The 25,852-nt window shown below is 36.9% G+C and overlaps 2 protein-coding genes across 2 annotated transcripts; both read left to right on the top strand.

Annotated features, from left to right (window-relative positions):
- The first annotated feature begins 10,854 nt into the window (after nt 1–10,854).
- On the top strand, nt 10,855–16,655 carry LOC110697163 (CDGSH iron-sulfur domain-containing protein NEET-like). The gene is made up of 2 exons (XM_021874507.1): nt 10,855–11,197; nt 16,332–16,655. Exons 1-2 carry the CDS (start codon nt 11,001–11,003, stop codon nt 16,432–16,434), a joined length of 300 nt encoding a protein of 99 aa, XP_021730199.1. The 5' UTR covers nt 10,855–11,000; the 3' UTR covers nt 16,435–16,655.
- A 6,548-nt stretch (nt 16,656–23,203) lies between these two features.
- Nucleotides 23,204–25,509, top strand: LOC110697162 (xyloglucan galactosyltransferase XLT2-like). The gene has a single exon (XM_021874506.1). It carries the CDS (start codon nt 23,740–23,742, stop codon nt 25,243–25,245), a length of 1,506 nt encoding a protein of 501 aa, XP_021730198.1. The 5' UTR covers nt 23,204–23,739; the 3' UTR covers nt 25,246–25,509.
- The last annotated feature ends 343 nt before the right edge of the window (nt 25,510–25,852 follow it).

Genomic DNA, 25,852 nt, shown 5'->3' with positions numbered 1-25,852 from the left:
GATGAGGGGGCTCTCAAATCTTATCTTTCCAAGTCAAGGGAAACTGACCCCAAACTGGGAGGGACCCTACCGGATTTTTGAAGAAGTTAGAAACGGCACATACCGCCTGGAAACCCCAGACGGAATGCGGCTGCCTCGTACCTGGAATGTAGATAACTTGAAAAAGTACTACTTCTAAGGATTGAAATGTGAAAGCATATAATTTCCATTCATACAATTGTATTTGCACCTGTCTAGTGCAAGAACACAGACGGAAGAACACTTGTTAAACCCACTGCTCCAAAAAGAGCAGTCATCCGGTGACACCCATCCGGGTGAATCACTGAAGAGAACAGCTCCCTTCTGGGTGGAACATTGTTCTAGCGATCCAATAACTCAAACGGCGTTTGTCTAAAACGATTTTGCAGCCGTTAGAAATGATCCTTTGCATCTAGGATTCATCCGGCAAGGACCCAAAAGAGGTCCATCCGGGTGAATCACTGGAGAGAACAGCTCCCTTCTGGGTGGAACATTGTTCTAGCGATCCAATAACTCAAACGGCATTTGTCTAAAACAATTTTGCAGCCGTTAGAAATGATCCTTTGCATCTAGGATTCATCCGGCAAGGACCCAAAAGAGGTCCATCCGGGTGAATCACTGGAGAGAACAGCTCCCTTCTGGGTGGAACATTGTTCTAGCGATCCAATAACTCAAACGGCATTTGTCTAAAGCAATTTTGCAGCCGTTAGAAATGATCCTTTGCATCTAGGATTCATCCGGCAAGGACCCAAAAGAGGTCCATCCGGGTGAATCACTGGAGAGAACAGCTCCCTTCTGGGTGGAACATTGTTCTAGCGATCCAATAACTCAAACGGCATTTGTCTAAAACAATTTTGCAGCCGTTAGAAATGATCCTTTGCATCTAGGATTCATCCGGCAAGGACCCAAAAGAGGTCCATCCGGGTGAATCACTGGAGAGAACAGCTCCCTTCTGGGTGGAACATTGTTCTAGCGATCCAATAACTCAAACGGCATTTGTCTAAAACAATTTTGCAGCCGTTAGAAATGATCCTTTGCATCTAGCATTCATCCGGCAAGGACCCAAAAGAGGTCCATCCGGAAAAATGAAATTCCTAATGGGCCACCGTAACCACCTAAACGGTTTTACATCCCATCCTATATATAATTGTACCAGACGGGGCAAAGTTAGGTCAATCACTGACCCCCCATCCGGCTTTTTATTGTACCAGACGGGGCAAGGTTAGGTCCACTGACCCCCCATCCGGCTTTATAGTGAACCAGACGGGGCAAGGTTAGGTCAGTCACTGACCCCCCATCCGGCTTCCATGAAACGGCTGCCAGTCTACTGTTGGGGTAAACAGGTAGCCATTTCAGGGGCATATTGTGGTATCCCGCTACTTCATCCGGCATATATAGAACGGCTGAAATACTTGTAAATACTTGTAAAAATGCATATATAAAAAAATGCTAATAATAGAGATAGCAAAACCGACTGTGTCGGTTAAATAGATTAATATTAATCTAACGGAAATGTTAGCCGGACCCCCGTCCGGGAAAGTTACATTGAAAATACACGGCACGCAGGCCGGTAAAAAAAGAGAGAAGTTTATGGTTGCTGATCTTGCTGTTGCTCTTCTTGCTGAGGCTGCTCCAACCCTTGAGCTACCTGAGTCTCAGCCGTCTGCTCCTGCAGCTGTTCCGGCTGGTCTCCCATTGGCACCCCATCCGGCTCTGACCCTAACCCCTTCTCAGCCCACTCGTCGAAAGGAGGAGGGGCAGGAGTGCCGAGTACTCGAGCTTCATAAACTTCAGAAGCATACAAGTAACGGAGGTTGAAATAGTCAAAGTCAGAGTCCGGATGGATGAGGCCCCAAGCCAGCTTCATGCGTTCCTCGCAGTCGGCTTCATTCTCTGAAATCAGGCGGCCGAGTTCCTCGTTCAGCTCCTTTTTGTGGGCCGCCTGAATATTGGCAAGTTGGACAGTCAGCTCGCTGTTCTTCTGGCGGAGGTCGGCATTTTCCTTGTCAGCTCCTTCCAGAGCTCTGAGATCAGCCTGGAGGTCCTTGACCTTAAGCTCAAGTTCATCAACTTTCTTCTTGGCCTCATCCCCAGCCAGCACAGCCTCTTTCAGTAATTCCTCCTGTTGCAACTCTCTCTCTTTAGTTGCCAAATCATATTTAATAGTGTGAAATTGACTAACGTCAATTAGGTCAAGGGCACGCTTCTGAGCGTCTCTTACCTCCTCTTGCTTTTTACGCAAGGGGACTCGGAGCCCGTCCACTCTCAGCATCACCTATGGTACCAACCGGAAAAGGAGTTAGAACTAATGATGATAATTACTACTCATCCGGCAACAACAGAGTTTGAGACATGTATAGGTCATTCGGGTTATTTACCTCAGCAAGAAGAGAGTTGATGCGATCCAGGTTAACCTGGTGTACAGCCGGCACCGCCTCCTTTTCAGAACGGGTCAGAGTCTTGACCATTCTCTTGGCGTATTGGTTGTAGTCGGGCCGGCTGGTAGAGTCATCTGCAAAGGAAGGGTTATTTGTCAGATACTGGGCATATGCGCCGCCTATATTCATGCGGCTGCCAGAGGAGCTCCCAGACTGGCTTGCATGAGTTTTGACTCTCATATACCCAAGCGGCCAGGGGGGATCAAAGGCAGAGGTTTTACCTTGTTCAGGCTGTGGGGTGCCATCCCCCCCAGCCGCATCTGAGCCAGATCCCATCCGGGTCTGGCCTGCCGAAGCACTCGGCGTTAGCTGCAGGCTCTTCCCTGCAGTGGTTGGCCTGGAAGGGGCAGGCGTCCTCTTTGCAGGACTAGCTGCCAAAGGTGGACCCGGCAGCCTTGGAGCTTTTGAAGCCGGCTGGGGTATCACACCAGCCGGTCTTTTGTGCATGCTTGCTAGTGATTTTGGCATGCCTTGGGTTCCACCCTGAAAATAGTCAAAACAAAGCAATCAGTTAGAAACAAAGGTAGCTCATATGTCATCCGGTAAGAAATGGAAGAGGTTTTACCCCAGCATTCTTGGCGGCCAGTGCCGCCTTCTTCTCTTCGATTTGCTTCTTTCTCAGCTCAATAGCTGAGAAGGCAGGTGTCTTTTCAGGAGGCACCATTCTTTTAGCTTTACCTGCAAAAAGGGAAATTCGAGTTAGAGCGTGTACGCATAATCAGGCGTCAGAATACCGGATGGGTTTTTGAACCTACTCTTTTTAAACATTGAACTTAGATTGCAAAGGGACAAGAAGGACTCGTCCCTGAACCATTCCGGGAGGGGTACCCAGAACTTTGGGACGATGATTTCACTACCGTCCTCCATCAGATGGGTCGTTTTGAGGAAGAGACCCGTCTCCATTATTTGGTCCCAGGCCTCAGACGGCACTTTCGGGAGCGCGCATTTTTTGCCCAGCAATGCCGGGTGCTTATTATACCGCCGCAGCCGGTGATTTAGGGAAGTGGAAGGAGAAGAGACGACATAAAATTTGCTCTTCCAGTTGGTCCACTTTGATGGCTTCTCCAAAGTCATCATGTATTCTTGGTTGGTGGTAAGGGTGTACCAGGCATTCCACCCACCCGGAGCCCGGCTGAGGTAATGCATGTGTGCAAAAGCCTCCCAACTGGGGTTCACCTCCTGCAGCTCACATGCGGCAATGTACCCCAAAATATTGACCCAAGAGTTAGGAGTCAATTGCCATACGCCCAAGTCATACCCCAGCAATATGTCCTTGATGCAGGGGTGAAGGGGGAACCGGAGGCCTGCTTTGAATGCCGCCTCATAACAGCCGAAAAAATCATCGGCATGGTCCAAGTCGTCCGTCCATACGACGGCTGCATTAACAGGCGGGACTCTTATTTCCCAGTCCTTCCCAACTGGTTTCCTTTTAAAAAGAAAGGCAGGAAGGGTTGCAGTAAGGGTGACCACGTCTCTCGCGGACATGGTCATATCAGTCGGATTCCCCTTAGCCGGCCATTTGTAGGCCTCCTCATCAGTAGGCTCAGCCTCCTGTGCAGGGGCTTCAGATTCGGACCCAGACTCTTCTCCAGCAGATTCATCGCCGGATCCTTCGGCATTAGAATCAGAGTCTTCCAATATGCTGTCACCCGGTGTGCTCGGACCGCTCGGGGAATCTTGACGAGTCCCCAGGGTTTCTTCCAAAGGAATTTCACCAGACGGTCCTGCCGTCTGGTCCTCGTTTCTGGGGTCAGCCGGATCTTCGGCTGCGTCGTCGGACTTGTAATCCGGGTCAACTGCCGTCCATCTTATCCGAGCCATTCTGTCCTGCACATGAACAGAGACGGTCGGATTCGAGGTAGGTGAAGGTTCGCCCAAATACCCCCAGACGGCAGTCCCAGTCCTAGACTCAGCCGTGCCTGGTGACCGGCTGACAGCAGTCGTAGGCTGTGCCGAGTGTATAATTGAAGGGTCCATATCCTATCTATGCAACCGGAAAATTAACAATAAGAATTGAAACAGGGTGCAGACGGTACCTTTGGAGGTTGAAATTTGCTGAGTTGATTGCTTGAAACCTTCACAGGCGGAAGTCTCCGAATGTGTTTAAAGCTGAAATATAAATAGATCAGACGTATTTGATAGAAACTCATTCAAAAGCTCCCCAAGCGGTGGACTCCCGGATGAGGGTTAGCAGTGGGACTGGAAATTGCTAAATTGACCCCCATACGGCTAAATGCCGTATGGGGGCTATTTGTATGTTTGAGAAAAAGCTAAAGGCTGCTCAAACAACCCCCATACAGTTAGACGCCGGATGGGGGCAATTTAAACAACGTTTGAGAAAAAGCCAAGGATGCTCAAACGACCCCCATACGGTTAAAAGCCGGATGGGGGCAATTTGAAACAAAGTTTGAGCCAAGGCTGCTCAAACGACCCCCATACGGTTAAATGCCGGATGGGGGCTATTTGTATGTTTGAGAAAAAGCTAAAGGCTGCTCAAACAACCCCCATACGGTTAAAAAGCCGGATGGGGGCAATTTGAAACAAAGTTTGAGCCAAGGCTGCTCAAACGACCCCCATACGGTTAAATGCCGGATGGGGGCTATTTGTATGTTTGAGAAAAAGCTAAAGGCTGCTCAAACAACCCCCATACGGTTAGACGCCGGATGGGGGCAATTTAAACAACGTTTGAGAAAAAGCCAAGGCTGCTCAAACGACCCCCATACGGTTAAATGCCGGATGGGGGCAATTTGAAACAAAGTTTGAGCCAAGGCTGCTCAAACGACCCCCATACGGTTAAATGCCGGATGGGGGCTATTTGTATGTTTGAGAAAAAGCTAAAGGCTGCTCAGACGACCCCCATACGGTTAAAAGCCGGATGGGGGCAATTTGAAACAAAGTTTGAGCCAAGGCTGCTCAAACTACCCCCATACGGTTAAATGCCGGATGGGGGCTATTTGAATGATGTTTGAGAAAAAGCCAGGGCTGCTCAAACTACCCCCATACGGTTAAATGCCGGATGGGGGCAATTTGAATGATGTTTGAGAAAAAGCCAAGGCTGCTCAAACTACCCCCATACGGTTAAATGCCGGATGGGGGCAATTTAAATGTTTGAGAAAAAGCCAAGGCCGCTCAAACTACCCCCATACGGTTAAATGTCGGATGGGGGCTATTTGAATGATGTTTGAGAAAAAGCCAGGGCTGCTCAAACTACCCCCATACGGTTAAATGCCGGATGGGGGCAATTTGAATGATGTTTGAGAAAAAGCCAAGGCTGCTCAAACTACCCCCATACGGTTAAATGCCGGATGGGGGCAATTTGAATGATGTTTGAGAAAAAGCCAAGGCTGCTCAAACTACCCCCATACGGTTAAATGCCGGATGGGGGCTATTTGAATGATGTTTGAAAGCAAAGGTTGATCAGACCACCCCCATACGGCTAAAGGCCGGATGGGGTTACTTGTAACTAGTCTGAATAAAAACAAAGTTGGCTCAAAGGGGTCCCATGCGGCCCAATGCCGGATGGGAGTATATTAAACATCCCAGACGGCAAAACGCCGGATGAGGGGGATTTTTGGACTTATCCCAAGCCAGCCCCATGCGGCAAAATGCCGGATGAGGGCATTTTAAAACTAGGGAAATATTTCAAAAACCTCAGACGGGAAATCCCGGATGAGGTAGGGGTAATTCAGAAATTTTGGACAAAATATAACCAGGCGGCAAAATGCCGAGTGAGGTCCTTAATCTAGGGGCAAAAAGAGGGAGAAAGCAGACGGTACCTTACTAAATCCGCACTCAGCCGGAAGGCAGATGTCAAGTTCTTGCGAAAACCGGATGCTCGAAAGTCTTGAAAGAAGCAGCCGGTATCAGAGCTTCTTCTCAGGAAATTTTTGAAAAAAATTTGAAGAAAATAAAAAGTGCGGAGGAAAGAGGTAGCCACCCTACTTATAGAAAGAGGCAGAAGGCGAACAGTCACCTTCTGCACGAAAATTTGGAATTCAAAAAAAAAAAAAAAAAAAAAAAAAAAAAAAAAAAAAAAAAGGGGGGGGGGGAAGCAGACGAACCGTCACTTACCCCATGCACCCTACGTCTGTCACAGGTGACACGTGAGTTTGCCACATCTCACCTGTGAGGGGCAGATGTTTAGGGTGAAAATACCCTAAGACACGTGGCCCAATACAGGCTTGACACGTGTCAATCTTTCAACGGTCTGCAAAGGCCCAATCCCTTTGCGACACGTGTCCCTTGTACCCTAATTGAGGTACAGTTCTCCCTTACTATAAATAGTAAGGGTAGACCTCATTTATGGAGATCACACATTAATTGCAACCACACAAAAAACCAAACAAAGCCCAAACCTACTGAAACGCTCTCGAACCGAGAAGCTTTTATTGTTCTTATTCCACTTCGAAAAGATACTAACTTAATCTTCGGAGGCGGAACTCCCACCCCCATCCGGAGTCTCCGTTACTTGTGCAGGTACAGGCGTAAGAAGGAAGTCTGCTAGGAAATTGTAACTCTCCCGAAGGACATTAAAGACCCCCAAACAATAAACATACAAAAGTTTTTTAGAAAAAATAAATAACTACCTACAGATACAAAATACCAACACTTCCAACATATCGTCATGTTTATAAACATAAAATTAATAAAGATTATAAAAAATCAAACACATAATAACTAAATAGGACACAAAACAAAAATTTCAAATTATTTCAACTAATTAAACATAGAAAAATATTATACGGCATACACAAATACACACATAATACCCTAATATATTACAAAATTTATGATTTCCAAAAAAAATAAAAATTATTTCAAATAATTAAACATAAAAAATAAAAAACAAATATATTACACATACACAAATACACACATAATACCCTAATGTATTACACATTTTAAATAAAAAAACAATTACACATTAACACAAACAATTTCCACATACTACATCAATTAAGGCATAAAAAATGTTTAAACATCAAACATAAGAAAAATAAAACATAAACACAAAAAAAAAATCTGATTTTATAAAAATAAAATATACACGATTTATAAAAAAAAACACATAAAGTTTATAAATATTTAAAAAAAAAAATAAAACACATTAACAAAAAAAATTTAGACATAAAACAAAATTATTTTAAATAAAACTAAATTTCTGATTTTGCAAAATAAAAAAAAAAAAAACAAAAAAAACAAAAAAAAAAAAAAAACAACAAAACCAAAAAAAACAAAAAAAAAACAAAAACAAAAAAAACAAAAAAAGAAAAAAAAAAACAAAAAACAAAAAAAACAAAAAAGAAAAAAAAAAAAAAAGGGACGGGCGCCTGGCCAGGACGCCCACCCACTGGCGGTGGCGCCAGCTCTGGCAGCCGTATCCAGTGGGCAGGCGCCTGAACTGGACGCCCACCCATTGGCACAGGCGCCAGATCTGGACGCCACAGCCAATGGGCTGGCTTCTGGTTTGGACGCCTGGTCCGGTGGCTGGGCTTCCAAGCCAGATGCCACGCCACCGGCTTTGGCTGCCGGACCTGCCGCCCCACCTTGGCCACCGTCGCCTCTTTTTTTTTTAAAAAAAAAATTTATTAAATAATTACCTTGCCACCAGGTCGTCGCCTTTCCTCCGCCGTCGCCGCCGCCACCTCTTTCCCTTGCCGCCTCGACATTGTCGTAATTAATTTTTTTAAGAGAGGTAGATTTTCTGATTTTTTTTTAGAGAGAAGTAGAGAGTGTTTTTTTTTAAAAAGGAAAAGGGCAATAAAGTCACACCAAGTCATATTTGTGGGCTTTATATGGTAATTTGCGGGCGATGTTTAGCGATTCACAAACAGAAACCATTCACTTATCTCATTATCATGTTATAATTGGGAAAATTAAAAGGGACAGATTTAATTGAACCTACTTATTTTTAATAAAATAAAATTATTACAAGTATTTAAAAGCTGAACAAAGAATAATGATTTATTTAATGTATATGGGAAAAATAATATGCAAATTTTAAGTAGCATGTAATTTGTTAATTTATAAATAATTTTAATGTATTCTATATTTTTTTTTAAACAAATCAATCATTAATAAAAATTCATACACATCTAGAAATGATTTATTACACAAGCTTAAATTATAAATAATTTGTTAATTTATAAATATTTTTAATGTATTTTGTATTCTTTAACTTTTCATATCTTATTTATGTATTACACAAGCTTAAATTTAATGTATATTATATAAAAACATTAGAAACACTTTGTGTTATTTTTTTTTTATAAAAAATACACTATGTAATGACTTACAAAATTATTTTTATAACAAAATACATTATTGTTTCATACGGAATATTTTTTTTTTAACTCATTAATAAAGTGTGTTTATATATTTTTTTTAAGTATTTAAATGAATCAATTTATTTATAGTTGATTAAAACAATACTCTACATATAGTTCCTTGTATACTCGGCGAAATCGTTCACCTTCAAGACTTTGATTCACAATTTTTGCTCTTCATCACCCAAATGTGTAGCCATAATATATATCATCATAAGTTTAATAAATTAATTTATCGTTAAGACCATACATACAACAGCAATTAAATTAGTCGTTTCTCTTACTAAATCAAATGCTAGAATCTACAAAGACAACACATTATCACTCACTTGAATCACAAGCCAATGACCATTTTCATTGGTTACAGTAATTCCATTATTCTAAAAGCACACCTTAAAGGGTCCATTTATCTCAAATTCTTTCCATACATCATCAGTAGCAAATAGAAGTGTAATTTTCATTTTCCTTTTTTTTAAGGACACGCATTTGTAAAATTCACAAGGACAATTTTGTTTGTTGAATTCTCCATTACACGAGAGAGGAAATTCAAAAAACAAAGAAAAAATTCAAATGATAGCAAGAAAATTCAATAAACAAAGAGAAAATTCAAAAAACAAAAAGAAAATTTAAATGACAACGAGAAAATTCAATAAACAAAGATAAAATTCAACTGGCTGGGGTGCGTATGACGGAATCTAGAATGTAATTTCACGTCAACGAGCAATCAAACTTGTGCGACATGGATTAAGGAAGCACAATGACCCACAAATTTGTGCCAAGGAGCTATGCAAAGAGGCTTTGAGGCTCAAAACCTTTGATATTCTACCGTCATAGTTATTTGTTTCTTTTCTTTGGATCATCAGAATAAAAAAGACACTCAATGTTTTTAGGCGTCTGGGGTCTAAATGCAGCCTCATAGTGGAGGACTAGTCGAAGATGAGGAGCATAATTAACTCATTGATAAGCTTGATGTGCTTAGAACATTAGAAGTGAGCAAATTTATTATACACACTTCGCTATCATATATAGAAAAACATGCTTGCATTTTTTTGTTAACAATAAATTACTTCTGTTTCTTATTATTTGCAACAAAGGAATATTATTTATGAATCTCACAAATAATATTCCTTTGTTGCAAATAATAAGAAACATAGCTTTTTAGTTGACAATTAGCTCAAATTTTTTTTTTTTCCCAATCCGTTTGAGCATATTAAAATTACACACATTGGTTGATATCTTGATAAAGTTTTTCAATAATGTCATCATGTGAGCTAACTCAGAGGGCCACATGAGTATTTACACCCAAACAATTATGCATCAATGGATTTCAAGCCAAATCAAAGCTAACTCACAAATAGTACTGCTGCAGATGAAATTTTTTAATATGGTGATTGTTGATCGAATATGCGATGTATTTAGTTTTAAGGTGTTATATACTTGCGTTGAAATTCTTGATTTCTTAGGAATTATATGTAAATGTTGCTTGACTATATATTTTATCAATGAAATACTTTTTCTTCTTGTCAAAAAACAAAAAAATAAAATAAAAAAATAAAAACATGTAAGCTAAAATCTACAATAAATCATTTCTTTGGGAATAGTTGTGCCATGTTTTCCGTCCAATTATATAGTTTTTAAATCTATTTTTAAGGTCAAAGTTTGAAAACTTTGACTAATAATCTCTCTTTGATATGAACAAAATATATGGTCAAAATATTGTTAAATTCGTCTAAATGTGTAATTTTATAATATTAGATCAACATAATATAATTTTTGCTAATACATAATTTAAAGTATTAATAGTTAAAGGTATATCTTAAAATCATGCAAATAAAAATAATAAATTTATTATGGGACGGAGGAAGTAATTTTTTTCCCCACTCCTCAAGACCTTTGAACCGTATTCTAGTGTATCATGAGATCCTCATGTTAAGTTGCGTTGATGATTAAGACCCCTCATTTCTTAATCCTTATCTAAGGACAAGAAAAGGGTAACAAAATCTATGATTTGCCAAAAGAATGACGTGGTGATGGTTGATCCACTGATAACTCAAATACATGATCAACAGCAAAGAGTGTGCTCTCCACACGTTCAAAATAAATACACTTCTTCTGTTCTTCATTTTTCTCGTTATATGATTTATATCTTTCTTTATTATTTTGACATCCTTCAAAATAAAACAAACAGTTTTTAATTCCTTTCAATTTTACTTAAAAAATGGCTTCTTCTCTTAACATATTAAGTAATGTTAATGGGTTTGGGTGCACGAAACCATCAGTTGGTTCACAACAGAGAAGAAGGATGGTTGTGGTAAGGGCAGAAACAATTAACCCAGAAATCAGGAAAACTGAAGAGAAAGTTGTTGATTCTGTTGTTGTTACCGAGCTCTCCAAAAATATCACCCCCTATTGCAGGTTCTTATTCTAATTATTACTCTATTTCTTTTTACTTTAATGCACTATGTTCTTGACTATTTGTAGAGGATCTTCACCGGCATAACGTGCAACCGGTTGTATGTAGAATTTTGTCTATATTGTTGTACAAGTACAATGTACTGATTACAACCGATTGCACATAAAAAATGAAAGGATTTTTTTTTTTTTTTTTTTTTTTTTTTGTGAAAAAATGTCTCATATATTTCAGATTTTGCAACAAACTAGCTTATAAAAAAAATATTATAAGAAAGAATCTTATAAAACACTAATTGCTGTAAGTTACTGCCCATGTCGGATTTGACAATGTAAAAGGAAGGAGAGATTGTTATATACACCCGGGTGCATCGTACACCCATGAGTGTTTTGTTCTAATTTTGATGATTGTTTTTTCATTTAATCATCAAATTAGAGCAAAAATTAACTTTGAATGCATAGTGCACCTGGGTCTATATAACAAATTTCAAAAAGGTAGGAGGGTTGGGGGTTATAAGGGAGCTATTGGGAAAAGAGTGAGAAATATATACGTTATTAAACGTCTTTTATTCAATATAAGATTCTCGCAGAGGGTAAGCTTCTTACAATATTTAGTATATTATAACTTTATGAGGTAGATTCTCACAACATTTAGAGTCTACAAGTGTAAAAATTTAAACTGAAATTGTAAAACCATGACTACATACTATATTTTGTTTGAGTGGATGGCTTGATAGGAGAATAATTTAGATTGCATTTTTAATTTGCTTCCGTACTTGCTAGTTTTTAATTAAGTTCATGGGCTTGCTTCATCTAGCTTGATTTCAAAACTCTTATACCTTTGTTGTTATAATTAAGCGTCTTCTAAGTTACTCCATACAAAACTAAATTATTCTTAACTAATTTTTTTTTTCTTTTTTTTTTTTTTAAGATAAGAAAAAGAGGAAACATTAAGAAACCCTCCGCATGAGGGAAATTCCTAATGCGTCTAAAGAGAGGATAGGAATTAAAGAAGAGTTGTTACAAAAACTAATGTCCATACTATAAATAACTAAATGAGCCACATTAGCAATCCAATATGCCGCTCGGTTTGCCTCTCGATAAATATGTCGAATGTTCCAGTTGTCGAATTTGCTAAGAAGGTAGCGTATGTCTGTAATGATGTGCTCGATCTACCATGGAATTGACCAAGTACCAATAACTGAGTTGATGACTAGCAAATTATCACCTTCGATGTGAATATTCTCGATCCCTTTCTCGAAAGCTAGGAGAATGCCTTTGTGAAGTGAAGTAGCTTCTGCTATAAAAACCTTGGTGTTGCCGATATTGAAAGTGTGCGCTCCAATAATTGTCTCAATGTTGTCTCTAATGATGATTCCCGCAGCTCAGAGATGTTGAGAACTGAACCATCAAAGTTGAGTTTGAATGAGTTATTGGGTGGTGCCTCCTAGGTAATCATGATGGAGAATTGGGATGTATGATGAAGGATAGTGGAATGACAGGAAAAAATAAGTATCATTGAGAATTCTATAATGCCACTCATTGAATGCAAAAGGCGCTCGGTGGTAGATTCTTGTTGTATTAAAAGAATCTTGTCGATAAATAGTAGAGTTGCGTTCTTTCCATAAACTCCAAATAAGGAAAATAAATTTACGAATTGTGATATTGTGCCTTTTGAGATTTGAGAGAGTCTCAGTCAAATCAGTGTAGGGAATAAGACAATCCAACCAATTTTTTACTAAGGCATGGTTCCAAAACTCTCTAGATTTAGTGCAAGTTAAAAATAGATGGTTAACTGTTTCATTTTGATTGTTGCTAAGGCCGCAACTACTTATGGGAACAATATTCCTGTTATAAAGGGTATCACGAACACTTAAGCTATTATGAAAGATTTGCCATAAGAAAATTTGAATTTTAGGAGGGATGTCCAACTTCCAAATCCAACAATATGGCCAATTGTTGTTATCAGGTTGTGGCCTAGCCAAGCGTTTGACTTTACAGAGAATTTACCTGATGAGGTGAGACCCTAAAATGGCGTATCTACCATCATATTACTTGGAAAAGGAATTCCTATTATTTTAGATGTGATGTTGTTAGGAAGAATTTTCTGTAGCTTTTGTCTATCCCATTGAATGTTTGGGAGAATAAAATCTGATACTTTCTAATTTAGGTCAACTTGATTTGGGTCTAATCTAAGTAATTCAAGTAGACTTTGATTGGTAGCCCAACTATCGATCCAGAAAAAGATGTCAGAACCATTACCAATTTTCCAACGAATTCCTTTCCTTAGAATTTCACGCTGTGCTAGAATTTTCCTCCAAATATGAGAATCTATTGAATTGGGATTACATTTGAAAAATGAAGTATTGTGAAGGTATTTATCTCTTATAATTTTTACCCAGAGACTATTAGGATCAGAGATGATTTTCCAACCTAATTTTGCTATAAAAGCTTTGTTTAGAGGCAAAGTTCGATGGAGGCCTAGGCCGCCTGCATTCTTAAGCTAACAAACTTTGTCCCAAGCAATTAAAAGTATACTGTTCTTGTCTTTTTGTTGACACCAAAAAAAATTTCTATGTAAAGAGTCTAAATTTTTTGCTACATCATTTAGAAGGAGAGAAGAAGAGCAAATGTAGGAGGGTAACACCTCAAGATAGCTTTGGATGAGAGTATATCTTCCGGCCTTAGATAAAAACTCTGCTTCCCAGAGCTCAATACGATGAGCCGTTTTCTGAAGTGTAATTTGGAAATCTTTTTTCAAGGGGTAGTAAGAACTAAAGAACACACCTAGGTATCTGCCTAAAGAGTCTTTTAGGGTCATGTTAAAATGGGTTGTCAAGGAAGCACGCCGCCCATTAGGGATGTTTCTAGAGAAAATTATTGAAGACTTGTGAAAATTAATTAGTTGGCCAGAGATATCACAAAATGGTCAAGGATTTTCTTTAGTTTGTTACACGCAGAAGTAGTGGCCTTACAAAATACTAAACTATCATCGGCAAATAACAAACATGAAATGTTGAAGGGCCGGGGACATATTTTGAAACCTAAGCCAGACTCGTGTTTATCACTTTCTAAGGATAATTTCCTAATTATAACTTCCATGCAAAGAATGAAGAGGTAAGGAGATAGGAGATCTCCTTGCCTAAGACCTCTAGAAGGAGCAAACCATTCAGTAGTTTCGCCGTTATTTTAAGAGAGTAAGAAACTTTCGTGACACATTCATGAATCTAGTTTATCTATTGCGTGGGAAACCAGAGAGTTTTTAGGCATTCCTAGAGAAAATCTCATTTTATCCTGTCATATGCTTTTTCCATGTCGAGTTTTAAGGCACGCCACTTAGTTTTATCTTTAGATTTCTGAAATGTATTTAGGATCTCTTGAGCAATAAGAATGTTGTCATGTATAGATTGATCTGGAGTAAAAGCATTTTGGAGAGGACTTACCGTTTTTTTTGGAGAATTGGGCAAAGGCCTTTAACTAGAATTTTGGAAATAGCTTTGTACACTGTGTTAACTAGACTAATTGGGCGAAAGTGGTTTGGATTTTCCGGCATTTCAATTTTAGGAATCAAAGTGATAATAGTGTGATTCAGAGAATGGGGAAGGCTTCCATGTGAGAAAAAACTTTGAATTGCCAAAGTAATGTCTTTTTCAATGATTGACCAATATGATTGGAAAAACTTTGCTCCAAACCCATCTGATCCTAGTGCTTTATGAGGGTTCATGCCAAATAATGCATCTTTTATCTCGTCAGGTGAAACTGGGGCTAGTACCAAGTTGTGGTCTTCATTAGTTGTTATAGGGTCTATTTAATATAAGTCTAAACGCCTAGATCCATTATGATTAGAGCTGAACCGAAGACGAAATGAGTCTAAGACCAGGATCTTAATCTCATCACGAGTATCAACCCACTCATTGTTCTCATTCCTTAGCTTATGAATGGTTGTGGAGGTAAATTTTTTCTTCATCTTATTATGAAAGAAACGAGTGTTTCTATTCCCATGGGTAAGCCAATTTATACGGCTTAAAGACCCCCACTGTTTTTGACCAAAAAGTAAGAGTTTTTCACTTTGATGAATCATTCTATTAATATGGTTCACTAATATTGGATTATATGGCTGTAAACGAAGGGCATTTTCTAGTTGCTTTATTTTTTCCTCATTAGCCAATAAGTACTTATTATTGTTGTTACCGAACTTTTTCTTTGCCCATATCTTTAAATCAGTTTTGATTCTCGATAATTTTTGTTGTATACAATAGAAACGAGATCCTCTTATTGGGTGTGGCCATATTCTTTTAACTATCGTATGTGAATCTTCATCCAAAGTCCAAATATTTTGGAAACGAAAAGGCCTTGGAACAAGGTTTTGATCATCAAAATGTGAATCAAAGATTAAAGGTGCATGATCAGAGACCGTAAAAGTACCAAGGGTAGTTAGACATTTAGGGAAAACTTGTAGGAAGGACTGGTTGCTAAGGGCTCTATCAAGCCTTCCATATATTATGCTATTATTTTGACATTGCTTCCATGAGTAAGAATTTTGATTACAAGGAATATCAAAAGCACCCGTGTCTAATAGGAGTTTCCAAAGTCTTTTAAGCTGGTGGCTAGCAAGAGGCCAGCCACCAATTTTATCATTCTAAGAAAGCATTTCATTAAAGTCACCTAATGTGAGCCATGGGAGCTGAATATTTTTGATAAAAGAAGTTAAATAATCCGAGACATTCTCTCTCTCTCTCTTGAGCTGGGCAAAACACCCCTGTTACGACTATATCTTTGTTTAATGGTTTAAAATTTACAAATCGGTGGGCACACCTGTCTTTCAAAATTATGTTATTGATAACAATATTATTATTATTCTAGCAAACCCATATCCTTTTTGCGTGATTTACAGGTTCTATTACTAAATTATTATCAAAATGCAAACCTTTTATAATTCTTTTGCTATTAAGCGAATTAGTCATAGTTTCTGTGTATGGTAATTGAAGTTGGAGTTCAAATTGCCATATAGTATTGTATTAGTATTTGAACTTGAGAAATTGTATCCTTATTGTGTAAGCCCATGTGAAGCGGCCCAATAATAACAATATGATTTTGGACTTCTCTGAGCCCACTAATTAACGCATGGCTTACTTTGCAGGTGTTGGAGATCAGGGACATTTCCTTTGTGTGATGGGAGTCATATGAAGCACAACAAAGCTACTGGTGACAACGTTGGACCTTTGTTATTAAAGAAGCAGTAATTCTGATTCATATCGATCTAAGCTACTTTCCTTCATTTTTTTTTTGTTGCTTTTCTTCTTGTTTGGATTTTGATTATTGTCACCTAGCAACTTATGCCTAGAGTTATCTGCTCTTTGAGTACTTGAAATGCCGTATTTTGACAGTGCATGCTAATGACTGTAATGAGTTGTGATCCTGTGATCAACTGTTTGAAAAAAATGTTATTACTTGTTGTTGCTTCCTTGGTTCCAAAATTATACTTCCTCCATCCCTTTATTAGATGTCTATTTTTAACATTTATTACTCACATAATAAAGAAAAATAGGTATCTAATTTAGAGACGGAGGGAGTAATCTGTAAGACATATCTCAATCACTTGATCTACTACTCCGTATTCCATAAGTAATAAGATTCGGGTGTAATCAAATTAAATTAAAGGAAGGTAATAAATTCATGACGGCTAAGCCACTGTTGTAAATAATACATATCCATTGATTACTTAGCTGCTTGTGTTCGCCCTGAAAAAATAAGATGGTTCATGACTTGGTGTATAGTAGATTCTCTCCATTTTATGTATGTGATCAATATAATGACCTTAATTAAGGAGCAGATTATTCTTCACCAAAATAAGCTTGTTATTGTCGGTGGTGCCGAACACCGCGCGATGTACGTGAATTGTCTAAGTTAAAACGGTAGGTATATGTATTTGCGTTGAATTTAGCTGATAATTGGCAGCCAAAGCATAAGATTAAATGAATTGAACAGTCCCAATATGATTGTTGTAAGTAAATTGACAGGCGCAAGTTTGTTTCGTGACCACCTACAACGGCATGTGCACTATAATTTACCAAGATTATATTCTTTGACTCCCATTCCACCGACTAATATTTAATTGATTCACATACAGCCTAAGATCATTGAATTAGTTGTGTTAGTTATTCAAAATTTAACAGAGTTACAAAGACCTTTGGTAAAATTTTTGTTGTAGATAATTAATACGAGTACTCCATATCATTTATATGCATAGATATTTTATTTAAAAAATCTATGTGCATAGAGATTTTGTACTTTATTTGTTTCAAAATATTGCATATATATATTTGCATTACTTAATTGTCAAGGTAGTACGCTTGTTGATCCATAAATATGAAGTTTGAGATTTTACAATGAAACTATACAATAAACGTATAATTTAATTGATAACTTTTATTTTCAAAAGAAAAAAGTATAAGTTAATCATTGTGAATGATTTTTTTTGGGGTTAGATAATGTAAAATTAATAAATGTTTTGTACGAAGTATATGACCATCATCAAAAGTTTAAGATAAATATATATATATATATATATATATATATATATATATATATATATATATATATTGTAATGTAAACTAAAATAATCTTCAAAAGATGTACGTGAAAATCTTGAATAATAAGTGTCATTTGTAGCCTTGTAGGTCAAATTATAATGGAATCTTATTTGAGTACTAGCTAGCTATCCACCAATTCAAGAAATTAAAGGAGATTAGAATAGATTAATTAATCTTCGTAGCTTAGTTTGCTCTCTCAATCATGTAGAATTATATAATATTTAAAATCAAATAAAGCACGTACTTTTAATTAGAAGCCGCAGAGGTGTTCTAATTTGCAGAGGTATGAACATTGAGCAACCTAAGACGTGTTAATTGTGATTTTTTCAACTTTGATCAGCAGGCCAACTTGTACTAGTCATTATTTTCATGTGATTTTATTGTCATATATCACATTAAAAATATAATAATGCAGACTACATACTAATTATTTATTAAAAAGTAACCAAATGGTTATACATATTGCCTTTCAAATACACATTACAAGCTAAGGACAAACTTAAATTACGAAAGGTACAACATACTTCATTACAATTTATAACACGAAAAAATTACTTCAATTTAATACATGTAAAACAATTGCAAATTTTAATAGGTGTATTGTAGACGTGTAGTAGTACTAATAATCGACCATATAATGTGACCAAATAATAATACTGGATATTTAAAAGTGCTCCTTTTCCAATTAGCTAAAGTTGTGATATATGTGTAAGCGAAAGGTTTTCAACCTAAAAACGGCAACCATGGATCAAATATGACAATTGATGCATCAACATTGGTACGTATAACTATACAAGGCACTCTCTGCACTACAAAATTATAAATTGATACAACGAATCTATTATCATTATCATTATTTGTTACGCCTATATATTATTAGATAGGCTAAACAATTGAGCTTAGCAAAATTGTTTTCCTAACACGTCATACTCGATCATATGCTTGTACTCCTATGTAAAAATAATAATTAATGACGAATGAATAGTTTTGCGACAAAAACAGCATCTTAAGCTTGTGATTATATAGTATTAAATGCATTTACTTCATTTTTTTGAGAAGCACACTGCCCTACCGCAAAATTGAAGACACTAATGACGTTCGATTGACCGCACATTTGAGAAGCACTAAGTCATAATTACAAGGGAACCGACCATGTTTCTTGTCGCTCAAATCTAAAAACTTATGCCGAACTCTAAAGTTTAAGGGTTTGATTAGTGAAGCTAAATACGTACGTTTTGTTCTCCACCTAAGAGTTTGCTGACGAGTTAGTTATGTGCTTATGTCACCGTTGGAGTATTGCAAAAAAGAGGCCTAGGTCATCCCTCATAAATGGCAATTTTCTTAGCTCATTCGTATGAGAAATTCTATCAAGTTCCTCAAATTAAGTGTGAGGTCTCTAATAAGCTAAGTGAGCATGAGAGCATTAATGTGCATCCTATATCAATTGTTGTTAACTTATTACACTAACAAAAAAATAAAAACGGCGATGAACTCAACTGATTTAAAAGAAAAAAATTCGTATTGAAAACAAGAGTTTAAATTCATGAAATGCAAAACTAGCTATGTAGAAAACATTACATGGACCAACCACCAACACATATATTGTATTTGGACATTTGCGATTTTTCACGTGCTAAACTCGTTTGTGTTACATTGAAAGGTAAAGTTAGATTGTTGTAAGTGGGTTCAATAAAACCACTTGCCTAAAGTAAAATCTATTTTTACCAACCTAAAACATGTTTTGATGCTTCAATAATGAGAAAATGTAAAGCTAGTTAAAAGATATCGAAACTGCTTAATTATTTTGAGCATCACCACTAATTTTATCCTCTCTACTAAATAATTGGATACAAGTTGACCTAATTTGGGTTGAGTTTGAACAAGAAAGTTTCAAGTTGCTTTTAAACCTTTCTATAAAATAATTGGATACGAGCTGATCTAACTTAAGTTGGGTTTAAACTAGAAAGTTTCAAGTTGCCCTTAAATCTTTCTACTAAATGCTTCATAATAGGATAAGAGTTGATCTATCTCGGATTGGATGTGAAGTTTGAATTGAAAAGTTTCCAATAATTCATATAATTTTTATTCTCAGGTCAATAAATCTCTGTTGGGTTAGTGTGGCCCAAATTGCATAGTCCAACTTATTACATCTCTAGGTATCTTAAAATTTCTAGAAAATTCTCTTATATTGAGAAAATGATGGGGAATTATGGAAGAATCTAGAAATGGTGAAGGTCATGAAGACTCTAGATCTATGTGGCAATTCAAGGAGCATGTGTGTTGAAGATTCCACACACTTCTTCCACCTCCATACATCATTTATAAATAGTGGCGGTGTTGGACATCATTTGGGAGAATGTATCCACCTACATATCCTCCAATATTCCGATACCCTCATACACTCTATGAGTGTCCCTCCATACATTACTTATGCTTAGAGAGAATTTACCTACAAATGTATGCTCTCTAAGATGTCATAATCGAAATTTCTACCTACACACAATCTGCCTAATCCACTATCCTTATTCTGTACTACTCCTTTGAGAGTTTTTATAGTGAGAGTTTTCTTGTAATACTCACCCTTTTAAGAGTTCTTGTACTCTCCTATTTTCATATAGTGGAGTATTTCGGCGCTCGTCGTTCGTGGATTTTTTGATAATTTTTCCCACGTTAAATATTGTGTGTTCTTTTGTTTACTACTTATCTTGCTTTAATCTTTCTCCTAATTATTTTATCAATCTCTACATCTTTAATTTGCTTCCGCTGTGCACTCACCAAACCAAACAATCTCGTTTCAAATCGATCCTCTCTAGTTAGATTTTGGTAAGTCGATGTATTAAGTTAATGACTTTCATATACAATAAGGAATAGTAGTAGTACAGTTCCAATATTTTACTTCGTACTCCATTATTTGAGCTGATGATTGATATATTCTCATATAGCGTTGGCAATCCCTGATCCGACCCGAAATTACTAAGAAACACTCGAATCCGACCCGAACAACCCGAATTTGACCCGATTTGACCTAAAATTCATATTTTTTAATAATATTCAGTTTTACACTATTTTTGATAGTTTCTAAGCACAACCCAAAATCAACCCGAAATCTAACCCGAACCCGACCTGCTGTAACACCCCCGAATCTCCCTCTACGAAAATACTAGTATAATACGTATAATTATATCGTAAAGATAGACTTAGGCGTATTACCGCCGCGTGATTACGCAAGGCTACTCAAACTTCTAACCAAAACAAATACTTTGCAGCGGAAACTCAAACTCTTTATTTATTAATAATAGCTATAAATAGAAACCATTGTCATGAGTACTCATAATCAAAACAAAGACCAACATTCCTAATTCTAGGTGAAGAACATCCCGGGACTCCCATATGCTCAATTATTGACTCCACCTGAAAATAGTTAACACTGCTTACCATTAAGCTAAATAGGGCGAACCAAAACAAAAAGGAAATACGAGTTAGCAATATATGCTAAGTACGATAAGTGCAAGATAAGTAAACTCAATTTATTTGCAAACATGCTTTTAAAACCAATTCCAATAATTAATCCAATAAATTCGAAAACTCATGATTCAAAGCCAATTCTCCAATATAATTCCAATAATTCAATAATAATGATTATTAAAATCAATTCTTTTCAAAAACCCAATTTCCTCTCTAAGTGTGCACACCCCCCAAGCTAGTCTCCTAGTATTTCAAGGCTATTCTTGAGGAAAGACTAGGTCATACAAAGTCCATAGTTTTAAATGAATCCGCATAGTGAGATTAGTATCATAATCATGCTTGTAAAGCTTTTTAAATAAATAATTCAATAAACCTCTTTAATTCAATAATTCTAATAAATAACTCAAACTTCTATTTATTTAAATTCAACATGCTTTCAAAATCAAACCTTTAAAACATGATAAATAATTTTAATCATTCAAAACTTGATATGAAATCAATCTTCCAATTTATTTATCAAAACCAATTTTGTAAACATGTTTTTATTTCATAAATCATAATTCAATTCAATTTAATAAAAATCATATGAACCATGCTCATTCAATCCAATCAATTTCAAATATATCTAGCCACCTAATGTACCTTTGATCTTTGCTTAGCATACACATAAGAACTTCAAGAACTTTGATTAAACACACCCTATAATTAAACATAACCTTAATTAATATAAAGTTAACAAATAATCACAACAATTAGATTAAAAACCCTCAACTATATGAACATGAACTTTATAAATTATTTTTCATAATCTTGAATAAAAATTTGATTTTATTTAATTATAACTACTCATAGTAATTTTTATAAATCCCTCATAATAATAATAATTAATTAAATAAGAGAAGAGAAGAAGAAAAGGTAGAAAACCAATGAAAAAAGTAGAAGAAGGTGGCAGCAAGGAGGGCAGCACGCCTGGAGTTGGCTGCTGCCCGAGGTGTTGGCGACTGGTGGCAGCCGGCGATGGCAGGTGGTGTTCGGTGGTGGTGGCCGAGTGAAAGCAAGAGAAAAGAGGAGGAGAAAATTAAATTAGAGAGATTTAAGAGAGAATTTGGTGTAAGTGTTTAACCATGAACCAAGGGGCATTTATAGGCTATTTCATGTAAGAATTATGGTAGGAGAATGTAGGAAGAATTATGGTAAAAAGAATTAAGGAAATTACTTGGAGAAGTGATATAAAGAATTATGGAAAGTTTAATATTAAGGTGGCTATGAATAATTAATTTATGGAAAGTGTGCTATCATGAAAAATAATATGGCAAAAGAGCTTGCTTGGGGAATAATTAAGGATGAAATAAGGTAGAAAAATAAGATGATCAAATATATAGGAGTTGTGAAATAAGAATTAAGGAAAAATATAAATTTAAGAGAGATAATTAAAAATACAAATTACTAAAATAAATCACCCAAAATCCAACCATGGTGGCCGAAAATTTTGAGCTTCCATAGCTCGAATTTTCGGACCACATTAGTAGTAATTAGGGAGTTATTTTGCTAGATTTAAGGATTTAAAAATAATTGTGTAAATAATATAAATTGTTTAAAATAATTAATTAAGATAATACCAATTATTCACTAAATAAATTAACTAAAAAAATCAAAAATCAGATTTTTTTACACTAGGAAAATCCGAAATTAATAGCCAATTAGTAGGAATTTTCGGACCTCCTGATTTAAATAATTAAAATTGTTGCTTAATTAAAATATCCGAAATATATATAAATAATCCGGTTTTTATAATAAAATAAATGGATAATAAATCTTATTAAAAATCTAAAAATAATAATTAAGTTTTATAATGTTTTTGGCGCCAAAATTCAAATATCATTTAATTCTAAGATTTAAATAGTAAAATAAATTACTAAAATACCCTTTTAAAAAAATAATAATCAATTAAGTAATTAAAAAATATATATTAAAATACGGGTATTACAACTACTGAACTGAATTGCCACCTCTATTCTCATAGCACGTTACACCTTTTGTTTCTACTACACAATCTATTTTCACGTTTAATCTCACCTTTTTGCACAGAAACACCAAAACTGACTGAAAAAATCTGGAAGCAGTAGCAGTTGCAATTAGTCCACTAAATCATCAGCCACGTGGCAATATCCCAACCCTCGTATTTCACCTGTCGGTAGCAGACTATTTCCCGGTACCACCCATTACACACGCGTCCATTCCCAATATTAAAAAAACCATTAAAACCAAAATTAATTAAATAAAAATAATAAAAATTCCACCAACAAATAATTCTTCCTCTTCTTTCCATAAACCCTCACTTGTCCTCACTTGTCGCTCCACCAGCTTTTTCGCATTTCTCTCTCCTCTATCTCCTCCACTCCACAACATCCAACCCCACTTTTCCGACAAACTTTCCGGCAAGAACTCGCCGGGAAACCGCCATTTCCACCTGATTCCCTACCATATCTCATGCTTCCTGTAACAGACACTTCATTGTCGTCTACTCAAGACCGGCTAACAAAAAGACCCAAAACCCCTCCAAAACAAATACCACCATTTTCATCTTCTCCAGATTATTTCTCCAAACCTTCTCACTTCACTTTCTCTCTCCTCTACCACCACCCTCGATCATGCCTCCTCATCTTTGTTCTCCTCCTTCAACTCATCCTCCTCTCATACTCCGGCCACCGTCCTCTCTCCGCCGCCTCTTCCACCACTCTCTCCGTCGCCATTTCCAACTCCTCAACCTTAAACCCTAATTCCCTAACTTGCGAATCAGGGAAATTCTTCGTATACGATGATCTTCCACCAAAGTTCAACTCCGAAATCTACCATAACTGCGACAAACTAAGCCCATGGGGGTCCCGGTGCGCCGCCCTCTCAAACGACGGGTTCGGTAGAAAAGCGACAGGAATCAACCGAATCATGCCGGAAAATCTCGCCGACGCTTGGTATTTCACTGATCAATTTTCTTCTGAAATATTATTTCACAACCGATTACTTTCACATGAATGCCGTACATTAGATCCAGAATCTGCTGCGGCGTACTACATCCCGTTTTACGCTGGACTAGCGGTCGGTAAATATCTATGGTCAGATTACAGTCCTAAAGATAGAGATCAACATTGCGAAATGATGCTCAAATGGGTTCAAGAGAAACACCCCTATTTCAACCGATCCAACGGTTGGGATCATTTTCTTGTGATGGGTAGAATTACATGGGATTTCCGCCGTTCAAATGATCAAGATTGGGGGTCGAAGTGTATTTACTTACCATCAATGAGAAATATTACACGGTTGTTGATTGAGAAAAATCCGTGGGATTATTTTGATGTTGGTGTACCTTACCCTACTGGATTCCACCCTAGTAACCCATCCGACGTCGTTTTATGGCAGGAGTTTGTTCGGTCACGTGAGCGGCGTTCGTTGTTTTGTTTTGCGGGTGCTACTCGTGGTATGATCGCGAATGATTTTCGTGGGGTGTTGTTGAATCAGTGTAGGAAGTCGGGCGGGTCGTGTCGGGTTGTGGATTGTGGTGGGAATCGGTGTGCTAATGGGACGTCGGAGATTCTAGAAACGTTTCTTGATTCGGAGTTTTGTTTACAGCCTAGAGGTGATAGTTTTACTCGTCGGTCTATATTTGATTGTATGTTAGCTGGTTCGATACCGGTTTTCTTTTGGAGGCGATCGGCTTATTATCAATATGAGTGGTTTTTGCCAGGTGAACCGGAGAGTTACTCGGTTTTTATTCACCGTGATGAGGTTAAAAATGGGACTTTGGTTAAAAGTGTACTAGAAAAGTATAGTAAAGAGGATATTAAAAGGATGAGGGATAAGGTGGTGGAATTTATTCCTAAGTTTATCTACGCAAAATCCAATGAAGGGTTGGGGAGTATAAAAGATGCCGTTGATGTTGCCGTTGATGGGGTTTTAAAAAGAATGAAGGAACTACAAGAGTATGGTTTTAAATGGTAATTAGTTTAGAAATATGAGTATTATTTTTCATTGTGTATATAACAATTGCTATTGTTACACGTACTAGGGAAGAATTGTCCACTTTGTTAAGTGTGATGGTCACATTTTATGGACTAGACAATCTTTTTATTAGAATTGAGGCCGTTTACGATTAGTTTGGTGTATTGTAATACTCGTATATACTAATACTGAGTAATTATTTTACGTAGTAATGTAGTATATTCTTTTGGGTGCTTATTAATAAATGGTTTTGAGCTTTGATAATGGCAAGGTGGTGCCAAAGTGTGATTATGTGCATTGTACTGTGAATAATGGAGGGTAATTTGGGTAGCTAATATTTTAGCAATGTCACACCATAAATTGGAGTATTGGACCACCTTTGATTGAAAACGATGGGGATTGTTGCGGAATTGTTATGTTTGATGAGGTAGGGCCATGCATGTTTGGTGTTTTTTCATGTAATGATAATGATGTCCCAAAATTTTGATTTTTAAACACTTAACAAGATGGAACTAGCACTTTAAAAGAAACTATACATCAGTGAAATGCAATACGGAGTACGGAATATTTGTATTACGAGAATAATTAATTTTTATTTTTTACTTTA

The sequence above is a fragment of the Chenopodium quinoa genome, unplaced genomic scaffold (genome assembly GCF_001683475.1).
Source record: "Chenopodium quinoa cultivar QQ74 unplaced genomic scaffold, ASM168347v1, whole genome shotgun sequence".
Lineage (NCBI taxonomy): Eukaryota > Viridiplantae > Streptophyta > Magnoliopsida > Caryophyllales > Amaranthaceae > Chenopodium > Chenopodium quinoa.
The sequence above is the reverse complement of the archived record's forward strand: the minus strand, read 5'-3'. Positions and strand labels throughout refer to the sequence as shown.

Coding starts and splice junctions, on each gene's coding strand:
- LOC110697163 (XM_021874507.1), top strand. CDS start 11,001: ATGGCTTCTTCTCTTAACATATTAAGTAATGTTAATGGGTTTGGGTGC. Junction 11,198..16,331: donor AATATCACCCCCTATTGCAG/GTTCTTATTCTA, acceptor CTTACTTTGCAG/GTGTTGGAGATCAGGGACAT.
- LOC110697162 (XM_021874506.1), top strand. CDS start 23,740: ATGCTTCCTGTAACAGACACTTCATTGTCGTCTACTCAAGACCGGCTA.